Genomic DNA, 24,074 nt, shown 5'->3' on the forward strand with positions numbered 1-24,074 from the left:
TGTCTACTTACAAAAGCCTTTGGAATCCTTTTAGTCTGTCTTGTTAGTTTATTCTCATTAAGTATTCCTCTTTCTTCTAATTACTTGGTTGTTAATTTTTGTAATCAACCAATTCAGTCCTTGGTCACATTTGAGATTCTTCTTTTAATCTAATACAATCCTTAATTCCTTCAATTACACGTAGTAATATATTTTCATTAAAGGCTCCATACTTATTGAGAAATTTTAGAATTTTCATTGCTTTTCTGTACCAGCATCATTTTTAATGTAATTTTCTAATCTAATTAACAGTTCTGAAACCTCAGAAATCATTTTTGTTTTAAATTAATTTATATTAATATTATAAGATTAATATGAAAATTCTATGATTCTTTCCAGAAGGATCTTTTACAATAAGACTGCTAATTAACCCTATCTTATTACATAAATATTCAATCTAAAATAGTTCTCTCCTTTCTTGATTGTTCTACATTATTATAGAAAAGTGTCTTAAAGCATTTTACTAATGCACTTTCCAGCCTAATTTTGATAGTTACCTACTCTGCCCCAGGTCATTACAATGTACGTTTTATACAGTGCGCTCCTCTGATTTTCTGCTCAGTCTAATGCTACGATTACTGTTAAATAGTTCATAACATACCTCCTTCAGTCTTTTCTTATTTTGTAACTCCCCATATTGAACCTATTTTGGGCCTTTTTGTTTTTTGCCTTCACCTCATTCTTTCATTTCAGAACCATCTCACTTCCTACATTCGCCAACATTTACTGAAGATCTAGTACCTCAAACATCTATGTCCAACTCGAGTTACTCGTGAACTCGGGTAGCCTTTGTCTCCATTCGTTAATTCATTGAACTTATTATATGTTCTCTGTGCAATCTCTTAGGGCACTCTGAATGTTGCCTTGCTGTGACCTTGTCATTAGTACTTTATTGCTGCCGGTAAATTTTATGCCCTAGAAATACACAGGTGATTGGGAGGACATGTGATAAACCATTGTTGCCTGATGCAAGGGACTGATCAAGGCTGTATTGTTGGGCTTAAATTGGGAAGTTGAGACCTCAGATGGAGTCAGAAATAGGGAAAGCCATGGTGATGGTTTCTTGGTTAGATGGTCAAATTAAGAAGTTGGAGCCAAGGCTTGAGCAGAAGAAGCAACAGGACTGGTTGAACTCTGTGGTGAGCAAATTAGTGAATCAGTGGTCATTTTCTGACCTGATGATTATCAATAATTGGGGAGTCAGGGGTGGCTTTGGTTGGGCTGTGGCATAGTGGGGAGATGGCTGATTTGAGAAAGTGGATATGAGAAGTGTCAGTTGATGTGTGATGAGTTATTATTGTTACATTGAAAAGGAAAATGTAAATGAGACAATAAGCCTGAGTGGGGTTTCCAGCCTACTCAAGGAGCAGTGATATTAAAACATGGTTATTCTCAATTATGGCTGCACCCCAGATAACTATGACTTAATTTTCCAAGAAACTTTTGCTTCCCATATCACTTCCATCAATTATAATTCCACTTCCAGTCATGTTTCCAGCCTTACATTTAGTCTGCTTTGGTCTGCTGCAAATTGTCTATGATTTGGGTAGTCAACTAGAAGTCGCTTGTCAAGCTCTCATAAAGGACTCTCCGACGTTGCTCAGAGTAAATTGATCCTCTGCGTTCTTTTCTAAACTTTTTGTCAACTGCAGGATATCCTTAACTCTACCACTGGACAGGCATTGCAGGGGGTTGAAGCATGTGGGAATCAGGCATGAAAGTGAACAAAGCAGATGATCAGCCATTATGTTGTTGAATGGTGGAGCGGGCTTGAGGGGACAATATGCCCCTGTTAAGCTCCTTTTTCTTATATTCTGGACAGTGTCACTACCAGATTCCTTTAGCTCTATAACTTGAATAATACTGAGTACAACATCCCATTTCCCTGCAGTTCTTGTGATCAGCAGTAGGAACTTCGTATCTGTTGGATTAGGGAAACTGCTGAATCTCATCCACTACTACATCTCAGTCAGACTCTTGTATATGACCAAATCAACATCACCACTTTATTACCTCATGAGTTAAAATGTCCTTTTAACTCTTCTCATATCTTTACAACTCTATAAATTTGTGCAGAGTTCTTCAGATAGAAATCTTTTGCTCAAAGATTCAAAGTACATTTATTATCAAAGTGTGTATACAGTATACAACACTGAGATTCAATCTCCTGCAGGCGGCCACAAAAACAAAGAAACACCATGGAACTTGTTCAAAGAAAACATCAAACACCCAACAGTTGAAAAATAGAACAAATCACACATGCGTCAAAAAGAATAAACAGAATCCAGAAACGTGTAACATGCACCGCAGAGACCTACAAAAAAGAGTCCACCACAGTGAACCACCCTGATCATACCTTGCAAAATGGGATCCAAGACTCCTGCACCTTCCTCTGGCAGCATTGTGTGAGAGGGAGAGGGAGACTGGTCAAACACAAGCAGATGGCACTGAACACCTGCTCGCCTTCAGCTCTCATCCTCGTTGATTTCACTCTTGCTCAATGTTTTGATCAGCGAGAAGTATCAGAGCTGATCATGGATTCGTGCTCTGCCTTTAGACCACACACTCTGCTCTCAACCTTGCTGAATTCCCCCAGAGACACCAAAAGCACTAAATCGCTCAGTCAGCTACTAAAGCATATCATCAAATGTAAATTGCAGGCTCCAGTCACATGCAGTTTAGTAGAAGAAGCATATGTAAACCAAGAAAAAGTAGTTTCCTGAATTATCTGCAGGATGTTGTCATTAGTCACATTGGTCACTGGCACCTTCTTGTTTTGGAAACCCTTGACTGAGATTGTACTGCTCTCTGCTAAAACCCCAAATACTTCTTTTAAAAAGTCTTTATCTTTGGCACTGCCCTCTGTCTCATGAAGTGAAACAAATATTAACTATATTGATTTAATAAAATTTACATATAAATACAAGTAAATGTATTTTCATTAAAATACCTTAAATTTAATTATCTTTAATTAATTTAATTAATCCCTGGGGCACCACAGAGGACTGTATTGGCTTCCTTCCTGTTTACCCTGTATACGTCAGACTTTAGATACAACACTGAGTCATGTCATCTGCAGAAATTCTCTGATGACTCAGCAATAGTTGGGTGTATGTAGGGAGGACAGGAGAACTTTGTCAAATGGTGCAAGCTGAATCATCTGCAGCTCAACATCAGTAAGACAAAGGAGATGGTGAAGGACTTTAAGAAGACTAAGCCTGCACTGGTCCCTTTCACTGTTTGTGGTGAGGACCTACAAGTACCTGGGGGTGCACCTGGATGACAGACTTGAGTGGAGCACCAACACAGAGGCTGTTTACAAGAAGAGATGAGTTGCCTTTACTTCCTGAGGAAACTGAGATCCTTTGAAGTATGTAGGCCTTTCTATCACGTGTTCTAGCAGTCTGTTGTCACAAGTACAATCTTCTATATGGTGGTGTGCTGAGGCAATGGCATCAACACGGGTGATGCCAACAGGCTCAATAAACTGATTAAAAAGGCTGGCTCTATTATAGGAGTCAAACTGAACAAAGGACTCTCCTGAAAATTCTGGCAATTGTGGACAATGTTTTTCACCCTCTGCTTGCCACCTTGGCTGAACAGAGGAGCACTTTTAGTAATGGACCAAGACAACTGCGCTGCTCCAAGGAACGCTATATGATGTCATTCTCACCCGCGGCCATTAGGCTCTATAATGAGTCAACCTGTAGCCGGGGAAGTGATGACCCCCTCCTGTTAGACTGTTTGAGGTAACATTTTTTTATTCTTTCTTATTTCTCTTCTAATATTTGTATATCTGTGTACTCTTACCAACAGGACATACTGCTTTTGCAGAAAACTGCTAAAATAGAAATACCTCACAGCATAGCAGTAGAAATCTTAACCAGGGCATTACTAGTAGCATTCTAATTTGTTCTGTACTTCACTTAAACATATATTTGTTTTATGTATTTCATAGTTTAGTTATGTTTGAGCAATATTGTAAATATATTGTTTGATTAACCATTCTTTGTTCAAGTAATTTATTATGGATTATATATACTAAATACGTGAATGGCATACATCATTATGCCACCACATCATATAGGCGTGCCTTACTAAAAGTGAAGAACGAAGGAGACACATTATTCCTAGCTCCATGCCTTTCTTTTGATTAGTTTTATGTTTTGAAGTTTCAATACGTAACAATTTGTTACTCAGTTAAATGGTAGTTTGCCTTTTTTATACCTTTTTAACTAGTTCCATGATCCTTCAGATAATGTGGGCAGCTGCTTAATTGGACCAAGATGTACTGGTCCCGATGTGTCCCAATTAACTGGAATCCGCTGTATTTCACAACGGTCTGAAATAGAGATTGAGTCAAGGCACAATCAGGAACAGCAGACAGTGGTTTCACAAAAATATTATGAAGTGTGCTGAATTTGCTCCTTCTATATAGAATAATGACAATTTTTATGTGTAATATATGTTTTATCTGTGTATAATAATATCAATTTGTGTGTGATATACAGTATTACAGACTGAAATTTTTAATGTTGCTTAAAATTACAGTAATTCATTCTAAAATCTCAATACACTTTGGCCCATTTCTAACCTCTTAAACTTCTGCAGTATGTTCATTGAAACTATTTCTTATATTCTCTTTTTCCCTAGCACTGGACTGTTAGTCTTAGAAAAATCTTTAGACAGGGAGAGTACTGATCGATACATATTGATTGTCACGGCATCGGATGGCAAACCTGATTCAGTAAGTCAATTAAGTTCTTTGATTTACATTTTCAGCCATTCTGTTATTCATATTGAAGTTATGGGCTGATAAATTAAATTGATTTGTTGTTGTGTTATGTGATTGAATTGTGATTTTTACAGAATGACAGAATCATTTCTGGATCATTTTGCACTTGAATACATGTTTAACTGGGCACTTAACAGTGGTCATTTCTGATGCATCTTCAGAATAAGGGCTGTGTCAAGCTGTTAAGGTGCATGTCTACTCTGCCTGGGAAATAGATCCATATTGTCCTGTGCAGCAAATATTTGTGATCCTTGGGCAACCATACTTTCATTGCACTGTGCCAAACTAAATCTCAACTAATGTAAAGCCTATACTCTACTTTTAACTCCTCCATTACTAAACTGTTCGTCCAATAGTCTCACCACATCCTACCCCTTCTCAAATAAACTCAGACCCCAAAATGAGACATCTCTGGTTCTATCAGTGCCTCCCTCCTTTCCCTGATCCCATCTCATATTTTTGATGGAAGCTCTATTATACTTTATACTTTATTGTCGCCAAACAATTGGTACTAGAACGTACAATCATCACAGCAATATTTGATTCTGCGCTTCCCACTCCCTGGATTACAAATATTAAATATTAAAAATAAGTAAATATTAAAAATTTAAATTAAAAATCATAAATAGAATATAGAAAAATGGAAAGTAAGGTAGTGCAAAAAAACCGAGAGGCAGGTCTGGATATTTGGAGGGTACGGCCCAGATCCGGGTCAGGATCCGTTCAGCAGTCTTATCACAGTTGGAAAGAAGCTGTTCCCAAATCTGGCCGTACGAGTCTTCAAGCTCCTGAGCCTTCTCCCAGAGGGAAGAGGGACGAAAAGTGTGTTGGCTGGGTGAGTCGTGTCCTTGATTATCCTGAGAGCACTGCTCCGACAGCGTGCGGTGTAAAGTGAGTCCACGGACGGAAGATTGGTTTGTGTGATGTGCTGCGCCGTGTTCACGATCTTCTGCAGCTCCTTTTGGTCTTGGACAGGACAACTTCCATACCAAGTTGTGATGCACCCTAGAAGAATGCTTTCTACGGCATCTATAAAAATTAGTGAGGGTTTTAGGGGACAGGCCAAATTTCTTTAGTTTTCTCAGGAAGTAAAGGTGCTGGTGGGCCTTCTTGGCAGTGAACTCTGCTTGGCTGGACCAAGTCAGGTCATTTGTGATATTGACCCTGAGGAACTTAAAGCTTTTGAACTGTTCCACTTGCGCACCACATTACAGAGTAGATCTACCAGCACCACAGCCCCTATCCATCTCTTCCATGTATAACTTTGCTGTCAATTTCACTCATCTCTGAACCACCAGATCTCTACTCTTCCCTGACCATTTCTACAGAGTAGGCCTCTGCTCCAGACTGCATATTTCCTTTGCAGTTCTGTGGCAAGCAAACAAATATGTGCAAAGGCAATAAACACACTGGATATCCAGTCCATAGAGATTTATTCTGGTTTCTTGACATCAATATTTCACTAAATTGTTAATTTTTAAAAATTGTTTTGATGCACTGTTTCTGTATGTTGATAAATTGTCAGATGATCACAAATGGAAGTGCTATTCAATTCTATTTCATTCTCTTGCATTCAGGCATTGACTTCCTTCTATACTGTTACTTGACAAAGCGCAGCTGAAAAAAATTAGTAAATCTATGCTTGTGGAGTATAGTCTCACTTAACGGGAGTGCAATTTGGAAAGTTGAGGATTTAGTGTTTAATGGAGATAAAGATTAAGGATTAGCTTTATTGATTATATGCATATCGAGACATACAGTGAAAAGTGTCATTTGTGTCAAATCAAATCAGCAAGGATTGTGCTGGGTAGCCACGCTTCTGGCACCAACATAGTGTATCAACAACTCACTGACCCTAAACTGTACATCTTTGGAATGAGGAAGCACCTGGAGGAAACCCACGCAGCGATGGAGAGAACTGTAATAGCGTTTCACTAACCACTACACTACCCTGCTCCCTCAATACTTAGTTTTAGATTGATTTTTCACATGTACTTGAGTAGGCACAATGTAACTATATTTAAGCTGCTTAGTGCAGCTCCATGAAGTAAAACACCATTATTATTTATAATAATTGAAATTCTTCTTCAACAAAGGGTTTATATATGTTAGTTTTATGAGAATTGATATATATTGAATAGAAATAGAAGTTCTCTTTGTATTGGACTGTGATTTACGACATTAGTTGTTCAAAATCTCTTCTAACTTTGCTACATTTTGATTTGGTGATTATTGTAAATCTTGTGGCTTTGGTCATAAATATTTACATCAGAATCAGAGCAATAAAGCAAGGGCCCAGGCCCTTTGGGCTAAGGAATCCATGCTGACTACAGTGTCCATCCAATTACTCCCAATTTCCAGTGTTCAGCCCATATCCTTCCAAGCCCACCCTTCTATCCAATCGCTTCTTAAATGATACTATTATACCTATCTTAACCACTTCCTCTGGCAACTCATTCCATTTACTCCACCCTCTGCATGAAAAGGATGCCCCTCACATCCCTTTTAAATCTTTTGCCTCTGACCCTTAACAATGCAAAGATTAAAAGTATTCTAAGTTTTTTTTATAGTCGTCAAGGGATTGACTTGCCTCTGATCACCTAAACCCAATTTATGTTTCCTTCTTTATCTTGACCGGAGCCTCAATATATCTCATCAGCCAAGGTTCCTTAAAGTTGCCAAGTTTATCCGTCACCCTAACAGGAGGATGCTGCTCCTGGCCTGTTGATATCTTAAAAGCGTCGCTCTTGCGATTTACTCCTTTCCATTCGTAAAGGCACATCCAATCGACCTCTGCAAGATCCTGTCTAATTCACACAAATTTAGCCCTGCTCCACTTTAGTACCTTAACCTATGTTCCTATATCCTACACTTTTCCAATACTATCTTAAAGCAAATAGAATTATAGCTTCTTATGGCAATCTGCTCCCTGACTGCCACTTCAGTTACTTACCCTGCCTCATTCCCTAAGAGGAGATCCAGTTTGGATTCTCCTTGGCAGGGCTCTTTATATAGTGACTCAGGAAACTTTCCTGGACACATTTTTGCAAATTTCACCCAGTCTAGGCCTTTAATTCTTTGGGCAGTCCAATCAATACCACTGTAATTAAAACCTTGCACTAATACAATCCTATTACGTTTGTAGCTATGAGTAATCTTTCTACACACCTGCTCCTCAACTTCCCACTGACTACTGCGGTGGGGCGGGGGGGGGGGGGCGGAGGTCTATAATTCAATCCCACTGGAGTGACCCTCTCCTTTCTATCTCTACAACCTCATTAGAAGCTCCCCAGGAATGTTATCCCTAAGTAATGTCATTCTGTCCGCCCTTACAAAAAGACAACACCTCCCTCCTTGCTTACCCAGTCCTCTGTCACAACTGACGCATCTGTATTCTGAAATAGTAAGCTACCAATCCTGTCCTTCTCTCAGCCATGTTTCTGTTATGACTATAATGATCTTTCAAGAATCAATGGATCTGGAATGGTTGCGGAGGCATGCAAGATTGCAAATGTGACTCCGCTCTTCAAGAAGGAAGAGAGACGGAAGAAAGGAAATTATAGGCCAGTTAATCTGACCTCAGTGGCTGGGAAGATGTTGGAGTCGACAGTTAAAAATATGGTTTCAGGGTACTTGGAAGCACATGATAAAATAGGTCATAGTCAGCATGGTTTCCTTAAAGGAAAATCTTTCCTGACAAACCTATTTGGAATTCTTGGAAGAAATAACAAGACGGAGAGACAGAGGAGAATTGATGGATGTTGTGTACTTGGATTTTCAGAAGGCCTTTGGCAAGGTGCCATGCATGAGGCTGCTTAACAAGTTAAGAGTCTGTGGCATTACAGGAAATATTCTAGCATAGATAGAACATTGGCTGATTGGCAGGAGACATAAAGTGGCAATAAAGGCAGCCTTTTCTGGTTGGCTGCCAGTGACTAGTGGTGTTCCACAGGACTCTTTTTATGTTATATGTCAATGATTTGGATAAAGGAATTGATGGCTTTGTGCCAAGTTTGCAGATAATACAAAGATAAGTGGAGGGGCAGGTAGTTTTTAGGAAGCAGAGAGGCTACATAAGGACTTAGACAGATTAGGAGAATGGGCAAAGAATTGGCAGATGGAGTACAGTGTGGGGTCGTGTATGGTCATGCACTTTAGTCAAAGAAATAAAAGCGTAGACTATTTTCTAAATGGAGCGAAAATTCAAAAATCTGAGTTGCAAAGGAAGTTGGGAGTTGTCAGGCAGGATTCTCTAAAGGTTAATTTGCAGGTTGACTTGGTGGTTAGGAAGGCAAATGCAATGTTAGCATTCATTTCTAGAGGACTAGAGTACAAAAGCAAGGGAGTAATGTTGAGGCTTTATAAGGCACTGGTGAGACCTCACTTGGAGTATTGTGAGCAGTTTTGGGCCTCTTATCTTAGAAAGGATGAGCTTACATTGCAGAGAGTTCAAAGGACATTCACAAAATTGATTCCAGGATTGCAAGGCTTATCAGATGAGTAGCATTTGATGGCTTTGGGCCTGTGCTCACTGGAATTTAGAAGAATGAAGTGGGATTTCTTTTAAGACTATCGAATATTGAAAAACCTTGATGGAATTGATGTGGAGAGGGTATTTCCTGTGGTGAGGGAATCTAAGACCAGAGGACACAGCATGAGAACAGAGGGACATCGACTTGGAATGGAAATGAGGAGGGATTTCTTTAGCCAGGAAATGGTGAATCTGTGGAATTAATTGCCACAGATGCCTTTGGAGGCCAAGTCATTGAGTATACTTAAGGCAGAGGTTGATTAATTCTTAATTAGTCAGGACATGAAGGGATACGGAGAGAACGCAGCAGATTGGGGCTGAGAGGGAAATGGATCAGCCATGATGAAATGGCAGAGCAGACTCGATGGGCCAAATGGCCTAATTCTGCTGCTGTACCTTATGGAATTATATCTCAGTCCTTAGAGCCAATACACACATTAAGTTCGTCTGCCTTACCTGTTAAACCTTAAGCACTGGAATAAATGCAGTTTTTTTATCAGGTATTCCATTCCTTGCCTTTATAGTTTCCCTGCCTCTCCTGATTATTAAACCTGTTCTCACTGAGCACTGCTTTATCCATGAGTTGTTCCTGCCAATCCCAATCTATTTTAAATTCTCCTGTGTAGCATTGGTAAAATTACCTGCAAGGATGTTGGTCCCTCAATGGTTCAAATGCAACCCATCCCTCTTGTAGAAGTCACCTCTACCCCAGAAGAGGTCCGAACAGTCCAACAGCCTGAACCCCTGCTTCCTGCACCAGCTCCTTAGCCACAGTTTTAGCTAGCCTGTCCTTCATCATGGCTTGGTATGGGAACACCAATGCCCTTGAATGGAAAAGAATGACAAAAGGTAGTGGACACACGTCCATCACAGGCAAGGCCCTCCCCACCAATGAGCAAATGTACAAGGAACTCTATTCCAGGAAAGCAGCATCCGTCATCAGGGACCCCCAAATATCCAGGCCATCATGGTTTCTTCTCACTGCTGCAATCGGGAAAGAGGTACAGGAGCTTGAAGTCCCACACCACCAGGTTCAGGAACAGTTGAACTGATTCCACAACCTATGCACTCACATTTAAGGTCTCTAAAACTCATGTTCTCTATATGTATTGTTTTTTTTTTTCTTCCTGTTTTGTATTTGCATAGTTTGCTGTCTTTTGCACACTGGTCGTTTGCATTTTTTTATTAATCTTATTGTGTTTCTTTCTATTTAAGTGAATACCCGCAATAAAACAAATGTCAGGGTAGTATATGGTGCCATATATGCATGTTGCTAATAAATTTACTTTGAACTTTGAACTCACCTCACTATCATGTGATACTGAGAGAAACCTAGAGATCAGTATCTTCAAGGTCCTGCTTCTCAATTTCTTACCAAACTCCCTGTACTTATTCTATAGCACCTCATCCTTTGTTCTATATCATTTGTACCAAATGTCCAACAACCTCTGCTTACCCTGAAGTATTTTCTGCAGCTACTCTGAGACATCTTTAACCCTGGCACCCAGGAGCCAACACACCATCCTGACATCTCCTCTGCAGCCACAGAACCTCCTGCCTCACCCCCTCACTATTGATTGTCCTAACTCTATCGCCCTGCCTGACTGCACCCTTTCCCTCTGAGCCTCAGAGATAGTTGCAGTACTAGAGACCTAAGAACTGCTGGCCCATGAACATTACAGACACCAGCAATTTTACAGAATAGGTCAGTTTAGTTGGTTGAAAAGATTTAGCAGGATTGAATACACTTAACCTCATTTATAGCATCAGTGCCTCTGAGTCAGAAGGTTGTGGGTTCGAGTTCCAGTGCAGACCCTTCAACAGATAGATAATCAAAACTGATGTTTTTTATGCAGTAAAGTGGGAATGCAGTGCTTGCCTTTTTGGATGATACCCATCTGCTCTCACATTTGGGCATGCTAATAATCAGAAACCTGGAGAGGTTTTCTAATTACAGGGCCAACATTTATCTTTCAAACATCTCCTCAAGAACGGCATATCTGGTTGTTTATGTTTGCAGGAATTAAGTTGTGTGCAAAGAAACTGCTGTGTTTCCTATATTACATGATAACTGCATTCTCTAATTAGCTGCAAAACATGTTTGGAAGTCACAAAAAGCATCATAAAAATGGGAGCTATTATTTTCTTTACGAAATGATGTCCTAATATATTTCTATAGTATCAAAGGGAGCCATTTGCTTCATTTGAACAGCTGGAGCTTATTGTAAGGAGTTAAGGGTGGGGGACAGATACGAACATATAAATGCCAAGAATTAAACCAAATGTTCAATAATTTCTTTGTTAATCAACTAACTTTAATTTTTCAACTAATTTTTCTGAAACTTTTTGATGTCAATTATATTCCCTCTTTGTTAGTCGAAGACCAAAGTTCACAGTTCAAAGTAAATTTATTATTAAAGTATGTACATATATGTCACCACGTACTTCTTAGGATTTATTTTCTTGCAGGCATTTACGGGAAAATAAAGAAATACAAAAGAATTTATGAAAAACTATAGTTAACAAAGACTGACAAATATCCAATAAGCAAAAGAGGACAAATTGTAAGCTTAGGGTATTTACATTCTGACCCCTCGCATCTGATCTCTATATTGTCCTAAGCTAATTTACATATTTGAGCCAGTTGATAGCCTGTAAGTAAAACTTGGTGTGATCCACCCCACTATCCAGATGCTCTAATTCAGTTTACAGCCAGTTAAGTACTTTTGAAGTGCTATCACAGTTGTAAGGTAGAAAATAGTACATCTTGAATTTGTAATAGAGGGAAAAGGCATTTAAGAAAAAAAGTAAATAAATAATTCCGGGTTGTAGAGTCTTTGATTGTGAGTCAATAGGAGTATCTGAAAGTTTAATCAAAGAGAGCTTATAAAACGATTTTCATCAACACCTGCCATTACTTGCTCGCGCAGCCACACTTACTGTTTGTTGACTCAGAGGTCCTATCATCCTTGAAGCCTTGCTACTGTAGCTGCCATGCTGGAGGAAATTAGTCAGGAGAGGCAACAAGGCTGCAAATGGCACTATCAAACGCCCTGCCCTGAAGTCAAAGGACTTAGAATAATTATTAAATTCATCTGGATGGTTAAAAATACATCAAACTGTTCAAATTGATTTAACTAATTTTAAAATATTATATTAATAAACTGTAAGTAATAACTCTACTTTAAATCATTAAGATTAAATAATATAAACTGAATAAAACAATTGCCTGGACTTACATTTTGCAATATTCGCAGGTAAATGAATGAGGCCATATGTCATACATACTAAGACTAATATAAGATTGGAAGCAAAGCCCATTTGGCCCAGACTCAAGACGTTTATGTTCTGACATGGCATCTGAACTTCAGCTCGTTCCAAACTTCCATGCATAGGTGTAGAGGTCCAGAAACAAGCTGATTTACACATTTGAGCCAGTTTTCTACATGTCCCTAAGTAAAACTTGGTGTGCTCCAGCCCATTACCCAGATGCTATAATTTGGATTACATCCAGTTAAATATTTTTGAAGTGCTATCACTGTTGTAAGGCAGAAAGCAGTAGCTCCTGTGCTCGTAATGGATAAAAAGACATTGAAGATGAAGCTGCAAACTCCAGAATACAGAGAGATTTGAAAGGACAATTTTAGGTCACGGGGCGTGGGGGGGGGGGGGGCGGGGGAGGTGGTAAGAGCTAGAAGGATTCTATTTTCAAAAGGTTTTAAAAAGGAGCCCAAATAGCAGGCAACTTATACAATAACTGAGGTTTGAAGAACATTAATTTATTGATGTCCATTAATGTTATAAATGTTATTCGCAACTTTATTGACCATGCAATACAACAGTTTAAAGAGCCTCAATGCTGAGTGACAGCTTTGGAATAATAAGGTTAGATGGTTCATATTTGGGATAAAAATTTGTTATAGAAATCTTCAGGGTAAAAAAACCTTGGCATCTTCACTGAAATCTGATATTATCTTTAACATTTACAGCCAGGATTTCTGGGTGTTGCAATGAGCAATCGATCACCATGTCAGCTCTTTTCTGCCAGCTTCGTAGAAAAATACATCTCTTCGCAGGGCGCCAACCACAGCAGTCGATTTGTCTCAGTCTAACCACCTGCACATCATAAATGCCATCCATTTAATATCCTTTCAGGAACCTTTCATTGGCAAGTAAAAGTGCAGTTCATTAATCATTGCTTACAGTTCTGTTGCAGTAGTTAAGCAAACAGACTCGTAATCTAGAGGCCTGAACTAACAACTGGGAGACACAAATTCAAATTCCCCTGTTGCAGCTGTGGTATTAATAATTCAGAATTTATAAAAAAGTTCATAATCATTAATGACGACAACAAATCTTGTTGTAAAATCTCATCTAGTTCACTAATGCTGTTCAAGGAAGTTAAATTGATATTCTTATTCAATTTGGCTTTACATGACTCATGGTAGATGACTCCAGCCCACTAGTTAATGAGGCTGCTGTAAAGATGGTCAACAGCTTCAAGTTTCTAGGCATCCATATTCACCAGCAACCTTTCCTAGTCGCTTTATGCTATGCAATGAACAAGAAAGTATATAACAGCATATATCTGAGAAGGTTCAATTTGTCCATAATGATTCTCTCCAACGTCTACAGAGTGTTCAGGAAGTATCCCAACAGATGCAGCAACTGCTCTGTTCCAGACTGTGGGAACCTGCAATGAGTGGTTAAAAATTGCCCAGTCCATCACAGGCTTATCACATCATTCCATTCAGTCCGCTTTCACACTGCCTTGCAGTATTATCAAGGTTGCCTGCCACCCTAGCCATTTCTTTTTCTTGCTTCTACCTTCTTGAAAGCCTGGACGACCAAACTCAAAACCAGCGTTTCCCCACTGCAATCAGACTTCTGAACCAATTACCTCTTTAAAATTGACTTCCCAGTAGTGCTGCCACATTTCAGAGACTTCAATTCTGCCTCTTCTATTATCATCAGTTCAGCATTTATTTTTGTTCTCCATCAGTTTGCAGTATTATATACCATTCCATTGTTTTTGCACTCCTCCCTGTATTTATTACCATCATGTATTCTCTTCATTCTGTGAGCTTTGTGCAAGCAAGGAATTCACTTCCCCCGATCTACATGACATAAACTAATCTGAATCTGCCTCTTACAAGTCTTGTCAAAATGCCCTCAGAATCAGAATCGGGTTTATTATCATGACATATGAAATGAAATTAGTCGTTATACGGCAGCAATACCATGCAAGACTCTACTAGAAGTTAAACAAGTAAATAGATAGTGCAAAAGAGGTGGAATTCATGAGTTTAAAGGCCGTTTGGTAATTAAATGATGGAAAGGAAGAAGATGTTCCTGAAAAGTTGAGTGTACCTAGAGGTATGAGGCGAGGGCATGTCCTGGATGTTGAGGCTCCTTAATAATGGATGCTGCCTTCTTGAGGCACTGCTCTACGGCAGAGATTCCCAACCTTTTTTATGCCATAGACCCTTACTGTTAACTGAGGGGTCCATAGACACCAGGTTGGGAATCCCTCCTTTCAGTTCTACACTTTGGAGTCTCCATGCCAGTTACAATGCTGTCCGTGATACATCTGTATAAATTTGCTAGAGACTTTGGTGACAAACAAAATCTCCTCAAATCTCTACTGAAGTAGAGCCATTGGCGTGTTTTCAATCAAGATTGAATCAGTGCATTGACCCAAGATAGATCCTCCACGATGTTGATGCCCAGCAGCATAAAACTGCTCACTCTTTCCAATGCTGACCTGAGGCCTTGGTAATCCATTTAGTTGTACCATAACTATGACATTGAAAAAAAAATTAAACAAGACAGATCACACAATATTAATGAAGTTGAACACGGAAAAGCCTGGGAAATCATAACTTGTAAAATGCAGGACTCCTCAATTATAATCCCTGGGTGGCCTTGTCTCACCAGTGGGACGGACATCCGGGTGGAAGTATCCAGTGGTGAATACTCAATTCTGACTCCAGACCGTATCAGAACTCATGGTATTTGAGTCAAGCATGGGCAGAAACCCTCCTTATTATGTCTAACTGTCTTCCCTGCTAAACAACACTAGGGAAATGCACTAAAAGTAGCAAGGACGCAAGCAAGTGCCTAGGGATCATCAATATTCCATCAGCAAGTGCTGCACTTGGCTGAGTCTTGAAATACAAAGCACAGGCATAGAACAGGCCTGTGGCAGATGTTCAGTAAACCAATGTGAGTGATAAACCTCTTTGACTCTTCCTCATCAATCTCCCCTTGGCAGATGCAACTCACACAGTCTTTGTGAAGACAGATATACATCTTCGCACCAAGGATACCCTCTATTGCATTACATGCTGCTATCATGATGTTAAATAAATTAGAATCAATATGGCAACTGAAAACTGGAAACTATCATCAGCAACAGAAATGTAAACCATGATAAATTTCAACTTTGTGTCCCAGTATATCCCTTACACTGCCATTCAACTGAAGCTTGGAGATTGATCCTGTTACAGTGAGGAATAGAAAATAAACTGGCAGATGAGAAACCAGGCATGCCTGTAAATGTGGTAGCAGCCATATGAATCTGCAACTCAGATTACCTGCATGCTAAATATTGCAAGCAAAAAGCAGAGCTGATGATATCCTAACCAGTGGAACAGATTGAAGTACTGATAGGTATGAGCAGTGATGGACAATTAAATGATGAAATGGAGGGAGGGACTCCAAAAAATCCCTATCCTCAACCACAGGCCAGTCCTCATGAGATCCCCAGCATCATAGAAGTCCATAATCAATTGACATCCCCACGAAATCAAGATGTGGCTGAGAGCACTGGATGCAACAAAGGCTATGGGACCAGATAATATCCCAGCCTGTGGTGTTAAAGATCAAAGGCATAGAATTCACCAAATGTCTAGCCAGCCTGTTCCTACACAGTTATAATAGTGGCACCTACTGTTTATACTTGACAATGTTAATAATTGCCCAGATGTGTTTGGTTCACTGAAAACAGGACAAATCCAGTCCTTCTTCCTACCACCCAGTCTCTTATCATTTAGCAGGATGGCGGAAGGTGTTTTTGACAGTTGATTTCCATAGAGTAGCTGCTCTTGATATTGAGACAACAATTGATCGAATGTGGCATCAGCTAAAACTGCAGTACATGGACATTAAGCAGAAAATGCCTCAATGGCTGGAACCGTTCCTCTCATAGGGGAGGTTTGATAGGTTATTGGTGTCATGTATCCATAAGACGTAGGACTAGAATTTGGCCATTTCACACATCGAGTCTGCTTCGCCATTCAATCATGGCTGATTTATTATCCCTCTGAACCCCATTCTCCAGCCTTTTCCCCGTAACCTTTGACAGTCTTACTAATCAAGACCCTATCAACCTCCACTTTAAGCATAGCCAATGAATTGGCCTCCACAGTTGAATTGGCCTCCACAGTTGTCTCTGGCAATGAATTCTATAGATTCAACACCCTCCTGTTAAAGAAGCTCCTCCTCATCTCTGTTCCAGACACCTCACTATCCTAGGCACACTTTTCAGGTCCACTCTATCTCAACCTTTTAATACTCAAAGGAATTTAAATATTTAATTCCCAGGACATCACAGCAGAAGCTCCTTGGGGCAGCGTCCTTAGCCCAACCATCTACAGTGATCTTTCAACCAATATGAGGTTAGAAATGGGGACATTTGCTACTGATTACACAGTGCTCATTTCCTTGGTATTTCTTAACAGCCCATGCCTCCATGCAGCAAAACCTAGACATTAAAAGTTCAAAGTAAAATTACATATATGTCACCTAAGATTCATTTTCTTGCAGGCATACTCCATAACCCCAATAAGCATAATAGAATCAATGAAAGACCGCACCAACTGGGCATACAACCAATATGCAAAAGACAACAAACTGTGAATACAAAAAGAAAGAATAATAACAATAATTAAATAAATAAGCAATAAATATTGAGGACATGAGATGAAGGGTCCTTGGAAGTGAGTCCTTAGGTGGTGGGAATATTTCAATGCTGAGGCAAAATGAAGTTATCCCTTTCAAGAGTAGGTTCAAGAGCCTGATGGTGAGGGGTAATAACTGTTACTGAACCTGGTGGTGTGAGTCCTGAGGCTCCTGTACCTTCTTTCTGATGGCAGCAGCGAGTAGAGAATATGACCTGAGTGGTGGAGATTGCTGATGATGGATGCTGCTTTCCTGCAACAATGCTTCATGTGGATGTGCTCAGTGGTGAAGAAGGCTTTACCTATGATGGATTGGGCCGTATCCACTACTTTTTGTAGGATTTTCTGTTCAAGGGCATTGGTGTTTCCATGCCAGGCTTTGTGTTCCACCACACATCCAAAGAATTTTGTCAAAGTTTTAGGTGTGATGCGAATCTTCGCAATCTCCTAAGGAAGTAGAGGTGCTGTTGTGCTTTCTTCATAATTGCATTTACATGCTGGGCCCAGGACAAGTTCTCCGAAATGATTGTTGTTCCTTTCCTTGCCCTGTGGCACATCGGGTGGCAACTTTGTCATTTCTTCAGCATTTTTGTCTGTTTTTTATGTGAGGCTGAGTTGCTAGCTCGATGCTCAACCCTGCGTCAATTTAATTCAATTCAATTCACTTTATTTTCCATGAGGAGCTTAGTTTGTGCAGTGGTAAGGACAACATCACAGAAGTTAAGATACACAACACCATACTACATGTACCCAATATAAAATGCTCACAATAGATAATAAATACTAAAAGTTAATGCATGTAATTTAAAATACAAACACACATAACAAAACTGACCGTTTTTACTGTCAAAGGTGCTATGCGTACTATATATTCAAAATTGGGTGTTCAGGAGGCGAACGGAGGAAGGCATAAATCTGGGTAAGTTTCTTCTGGTGCTGATGGGCAGGGACCTGTAGTGGCATCCAGATGGCATGAGAGTGTAGTATGTGTGAAGTGTATGTGTAATGGTAAGTGTGCAAGGAGCTGGCCGGATTCAAACCTAAGACCACTCACCTTGAAGTCTGATGTGGATGCTACTACACCACTGGCCGGCTAACTGGAATGATAACACCAAGAAATTTAAAGTTGCTGCCCACATCCAGTTCTGACCCCCTGATGAAGATTTGTTTATGAACTACAACACACATCAAAGTTGCTGGTGAACGCAGCAGGCCAGGCAGCATCTCTAGGAAGAGGTACAGTCGACGTTTCAGGCCGAGACCCTTCGGTCAGTCCTGACGAAGGGTCTCGGCCTGAAACGTCGACTGTACCTCTTCCTAGAGATGCTGCCTGGCCTGCTGCGTTCATCAGCAACTTTGATGTGTGTTGCTTGAATTTCCAGCATCTGCAGAATTCCTCGTGTTTGCGTTGTTTATGAACTTATGGTTTCCTCCTCCTGAAGTCAATAACCAGCTCCTTGATCTTCCTGACATTGAGTAAGACATTGTTGTGGCACCACTCAGCCAGATTTTCAGTTTCACTCCTATATTCTTATTCATTGCCACCTTTAAATTAGCCTATGACAGTGGTGTCGTCAGCAAATTTGAATATGGCATTGGAGCTGTACTTAGATAGATAGATAGATAGATAGACGGAAACTTTATTGATCCCAAAGGAAATTACTGTGTCACAGAAGCATTACAGGTGCACTGATATAAATATTAGACGAGAAGTAGAAAGAATAAAAATAGTTCCCACAAGCAGTCTAACAGAAGGGAGTCATCACTTCCCCAGCTATGGGTTGACTCATTGTAGAGCCTAATGGCCAAGGTAAGCATGACCTCTTATAACACTCTTTGGAGCTGCACAGTTGTCTTAGCCACACAATCAGAAATGTAAAGTGAGTAGAGCAGGAGGCTATCCACACAGCCTTGTGGTGCACCTGTGCTGAAAGAGATTGTGGAGGAGGTATTGCCAATCTGAATGGACTGGGGTCTGCAAGTGAGGAAATTGAGGATCCAGTTGCACAAGGAGGTATTGAGGTCAGGGTGTGAAGCTTATTCTGTCATAGGTTGACAAGTGGCAAGTGACATTCAAGTCTGAGTCACTGACCTTCTCCACCAAGAGAGCCAGCCCTTGACTTTCAATGGCATTATCGTTGCCATGTACTCCACTGTCAACGTACTGGGGGTTACCACAGAGTAGAAACTCAGCTGCAGCTTCCACATAAACACCATGGGTACAAGTTCAAGTCGAAGACTAGGTATCCTGTAGCAAGTGACTTGCCTCTTGACACTCCAAAGCCTGTCCAGTTTCTGTGTGGAACAGGTCAAGGGTATAGTGGGGCAATCTCCACTTGCCTGGATGAGTACAGCCCCAGCAACACTTTAAAATTTCACCACCACTATCTCAAGGACAACCAGAGATAGACAAGATATGCCAGCCTTGCTGGTGATCCACACAGTTTCCCCAAAGCTGTAATAACAAATTGAATAGTATTTTATTTCAGAGTCATCCTCTACATTTCAATTTTACCTTTTTTTTGATTAGCTTTATTTGTATTCATTAGAAAAAACCATATATTTTATTACAGCTTGAAATAGCTTTTTAATGAATTCTGAGCATATGATTTATTTTATATATGTTTTTAATGCAGCAGTGAAACAACTGAATTAAAGTATACTGATCAGTCAGCATAATAAAATGCAAAGTTCTTTAACTCACTCCATTCATGGCCCTATATTTTTCCCTCCTGAATGTAGATCTGATTTTGCAAACAGTTCCCTTATTTGATTAGCCTGATGGTTATTTTCATTTTGGTGTGAATGAACCAGTTGTAATTGTAGTTGTGGTTTGCCATCAGGAAACATACCTGTGATGTTTTAAATTGTTGTAACTTCAAATCAAAATCCAGGTTTCTTTCTAACCCATGCTGGAAGTTCGTTGCATTGGCAGATTATCATTCACATGCCATTACAGCCATTGTGGGTGTGAATGCAAATAATGATTTTAAGAATAATTTACTCTGGCACCGAAGGAAGGGAGGGATTAATCTATCTATTGAAAACAGCAGTCTGGCATATGAAACCCCATTTTCCAGGTGGGGCAGGACAGAGTGGAGGGCAGAGGCAATTGCATTGTCAGTGCATCAATTTGAGCGATAAGCAAACTGGAACGGGTCAAAAATGCCATCCCCTTCCCTCAATTCCTCTGTCTCTGTTGCATCTGCACTCGGGATGAGGCTTTTCATTCCAGAACAAAGGAAATGTCCTCCTTTTCAAAGAAAGGAACTTCCCTTCCTCCAGCATCAATGCTACCCTCAGCCGCACCTCTTCCATTTTGCACACGTCTGCCTTCACCCCATCCTTCCACCACTCCACCAGGGATAAGCTATCTCTTATCCTCACCTACCATCCCACCAGCCTTCAAGTCCAGCACATAGCTTTACATAACTTCCACCATCTCCAATGGGATTCCACCACCAAGCACATCTTTCTCTCCCCCCGCCCCACCACTTTCTTCACGGTTCGCTCCCTACCCGACTCCCTTGTCCATTTGTCCCTCTCCATTGATCTCACTCCTAGCACTTACCCTTGCAAATGGAACAAGTGCTACATTTGCCCCTCCATCTCCTCCCTCACTACCATTCTAGGCCCCAAACAGTCCTTCCAGGTAAGGTGACACTTCACCTGTGAGTCTGTTGGGGTCACCTATTGCATCCGGTGCTCCTGATGTGGCCTGTTGTATATTGGTGAGACCTGACCTAGTTTGGGAAACTGCTTCACTGTAGAATTATGTTCTGTCTACCAGAAAAAGTGGAATCTCCCAGTGGCCACCCATTTTAATTTCACTTCCTATTTCCTTTCCGACATGTCCATCCATGACCTCATCTACTGTCGTGATGAGGCCACACACAGGTTGAGGAGTAACACCTCATATTCCATCTGGATAGCTTCCAACCTGATAGCATGAACGTGGATTTCTTGAACTTCTAGTAATATCACCTACCCCCATTCCTCATCCCTTTCCCCTCTCTCATCTTATCCTTTGCCTGCCTGTCACCTCCGTTTGGTGCTCCTCCCCCTTTTTCTTGCTTTCATGGCCTTCTGTATTCTCCTATTAGATTCTCCCTTCTCTAGCCCTGTACTTCTTTCACCAATCAACTTCCCAGCTCTTTACTTCACCCCTCCACCCTCCCGGTTTCACCTATCACCTTGTGTTTCTTCCTTCCCTCCTCCCACCTTCTAACTCTGACTCCTCATATTTTTTTCTCCAATCCTGCTGAAGGGTCTCGGCTCAAAACGTCGACTGTTCTCTTTTCCATCAATGCTGCCTGGCCTGCTGAGTTCCTCCAGCATTTTGTGTGTGATGCTTGAAGAGGGTCCAGTGTAGCCAGGAGAAAGGCTTTACTGTGCTCCATGGCCGGGTGCTCAAAGCATTTTCATAATGCTTGATATTATGCCACCGGACGATAGTCATTTAGGCAGGCTACTGTCACCTTCTTTGGCCTTGAAATCCGAGGGGACAATGGATTGTTCCAGAGAGATGTTAAATATATCCGTCAGCACCTCTATCAGCTGGGCTGCACAGACTTTCAGAACCCAACCTGGTATATTATCGGGCCCCGCAGCTTTGCATGGGTTGACCCTGGCCAGGGACTTCCTCACCTCAGCTTCAGCCAGATGGAGTGTCTGTTCCCCTGGAGGGTGGGGTGCCGTCTTTGCCAGCATTTTGTTCTGCACATCAATCTGGGTGTAGAAGACACTCAGCCTGTCAGAAAGTGAAGCTTCCTAGTAACTGACACGCAGGGTAGACGTAGTCTGTAATCACCTGAGTTCCCTCCCACATGTGCCTCGTATCTGTGGTATCGCAAAAGTGGCTGTAAGTTCTCTGAGAATGCTCCCACTTCACCTTCCAGATGGAGTGGGAAAGCACAGTTCTTGCTTTCCTGAGAGCTGTCACATCTACTGATCCAAAGGCAGCATCATGATCCCTCAGCCTGGCACGGACCTCTGATGTATGCCATGGCTTCTGATTTGCCCTCATCCGAATGTGTTTTTGTGATGGTAACATCCTCAGTACACTTCTCAATGTAGCTAGTCACAGAATCCACATATTCCTCGATGTTAACATGGTTGCCATAGGTAACAGCCTCCCTGAACATTCTCCAGTTCCTGTTATCAAAGCAGTCCTGCAGTGTGGAGATTGCACCCTCAGGCCCAGTTTTCACCACCTTTAGAACTGGTTTGACCCTTTTTGATCACTGGTTTGTATGCTGGAATTAACATTACAGATAAGTGATCTGAGAGTCCAATGAGTGGTCGAGGGCCTGCTTTATAGGCAGCTGGTATGTTAGTGTAAACCAGTTCTAGTGTATTTTCACCTCTAGTAGCAAAATCAACTTGCTAATGGAATTTAGGCAGGACTGTCTTTGGGTTTGCTGATTAAAATCGCCTCCGATAATGAAGGTGCCATCAGGATGTTTGGTTTGAGAGTAACTGATGAATCTGTAGAGCTCGCGCAGTGCCTCGCCAACTATTAGCAGAGGCAGGGATATGCTGTATACAGCTACCAACAGAACTGTAGTGATGTTCCTTGGTATATAAAACAGTCTGCACCTCACAAAAAGAAACTCAATCACCTGTGAACGAAGTGTGGCGTGTGGCCAAGTGGTTAGGGCATTAGGCTCATGATCTGAAGGTCGTGGGTTCGAGTCTCAGCCAAGGCAGCGTGTTGTGTCTTTGAGCAAGGCACTTAACCACACACTGCTCCAGTCCACCCAGCTGAAAATGGGTAGCAGCAAAATGCTGGGGGTTAATTTCATGATAGACTGGTGTCCTATCCAGGGGGGAGGGGGGGAGTCTCATACTTTCAGTTGCTTAACGCCACAGAAACCAGCATAAGCACCAGCCTGATCGGTCACAAAGGCTCAGGACAGACTTTAACTTTTAACCTGTGAACAATGGGATGCCACTGCTAAAGCATCCGTACACCAGTTCTTATTTATGTAACTACAGATACCACCACCGCGGGTCTTGCCTGAGATCACTGGATTCCTGTCAGCACGAAACACGCTGAAACCTTCCAGCTGGATGACTGCATCTGGGATGGATTCATGAAGCCAGGATTCCATGTGAATGTGTGCACGGATGTTTTTCTATCTCCGGTTCAGTCTCAGGCACAGGTAGTCCAGTTTATTTCCAAGTGAGTGGACGCTTGCCAGTAAGAACAGGGGGAGAGCTGGCCTGACGGACTTCGGCCTAAATCGTTCCCAGATTCCAGCACGTTTTCTACTTTTTTTGCGCACATCTTCCTACAGCGTCACCCACTGAGATCAGAAGCAGGCAATGGTGTGCGCAATAAACCCAAGCTGCAGAGTTTCTCTGCAGTCCAACAGGTCACTAAAGAGGTGAAACTGCTGTGCACAGTATATTTAATAGCCAGCAGCATTTCTGATTGTAACAGAGGTGTACAGGACATGGAACAGCTATGACACCCGGAGGTGAGGTGGTCTTTGCATTTGAAAGCACCGCCATCTTGAATTCCCTTGATCGTAGAAGGGGGGATTTGATAGAGGCATACAAAATTATGAAGGGTACAGATAGGGTAAGTGCAAGCAAGCCTTTTTCACTGATACTGGGTGAGATTAGAACTAGAGGTCATGAGTTCAGTGTGAATGGTGAATTGCTTAAGGGGAATTTCTTCACTCAGAGGGTTGTGAGATGATGGAGCGAGCTGCCAATGGAAGTGGTGGATATGGGCTCAATT

The 24,074-nt window shown here is 41.2% G+C and overlaps 1 protein-coding gene across 1 annotated transcript in view; it reads left to right on the forward strand.

The window, feature by feature from the left end:
• The window catches only part of pcdh15b (protocadherin-related 15b), a 780,285-nt gene that overhangs the window by 369,870 nt on the left and 386,341 nt on the right, over window positions 1–24,074 (forward strand). Inside the window, exon 16 of the mRNA XM_072239829.1 lies at window positions 4,693–4,786. Within this exon, the coding sequence (XP_072095930.1) occupies window positions 4,693–4,786 (94 nt within the window). The remainder of the gene's footprint in view (window positions 1–4,692; window positions 4,787–24,074) is intronic.

This window comes from Mobula birostris, chromosome 21 (genome assembly GCF_030028105.1).
Source record: "Mobula birostris isolate sMobBir1 chromosome 21, sMobBir1.hap1, whole genome shotgun sequence".
Classification (NCBI taxonomy): domain Eukaryota; kingdom Metazoa; phylum Chordata; class Chondrichthyes; order Myliobatiformes; family Myliobatidae; genus Mobula; species Mobula birostris.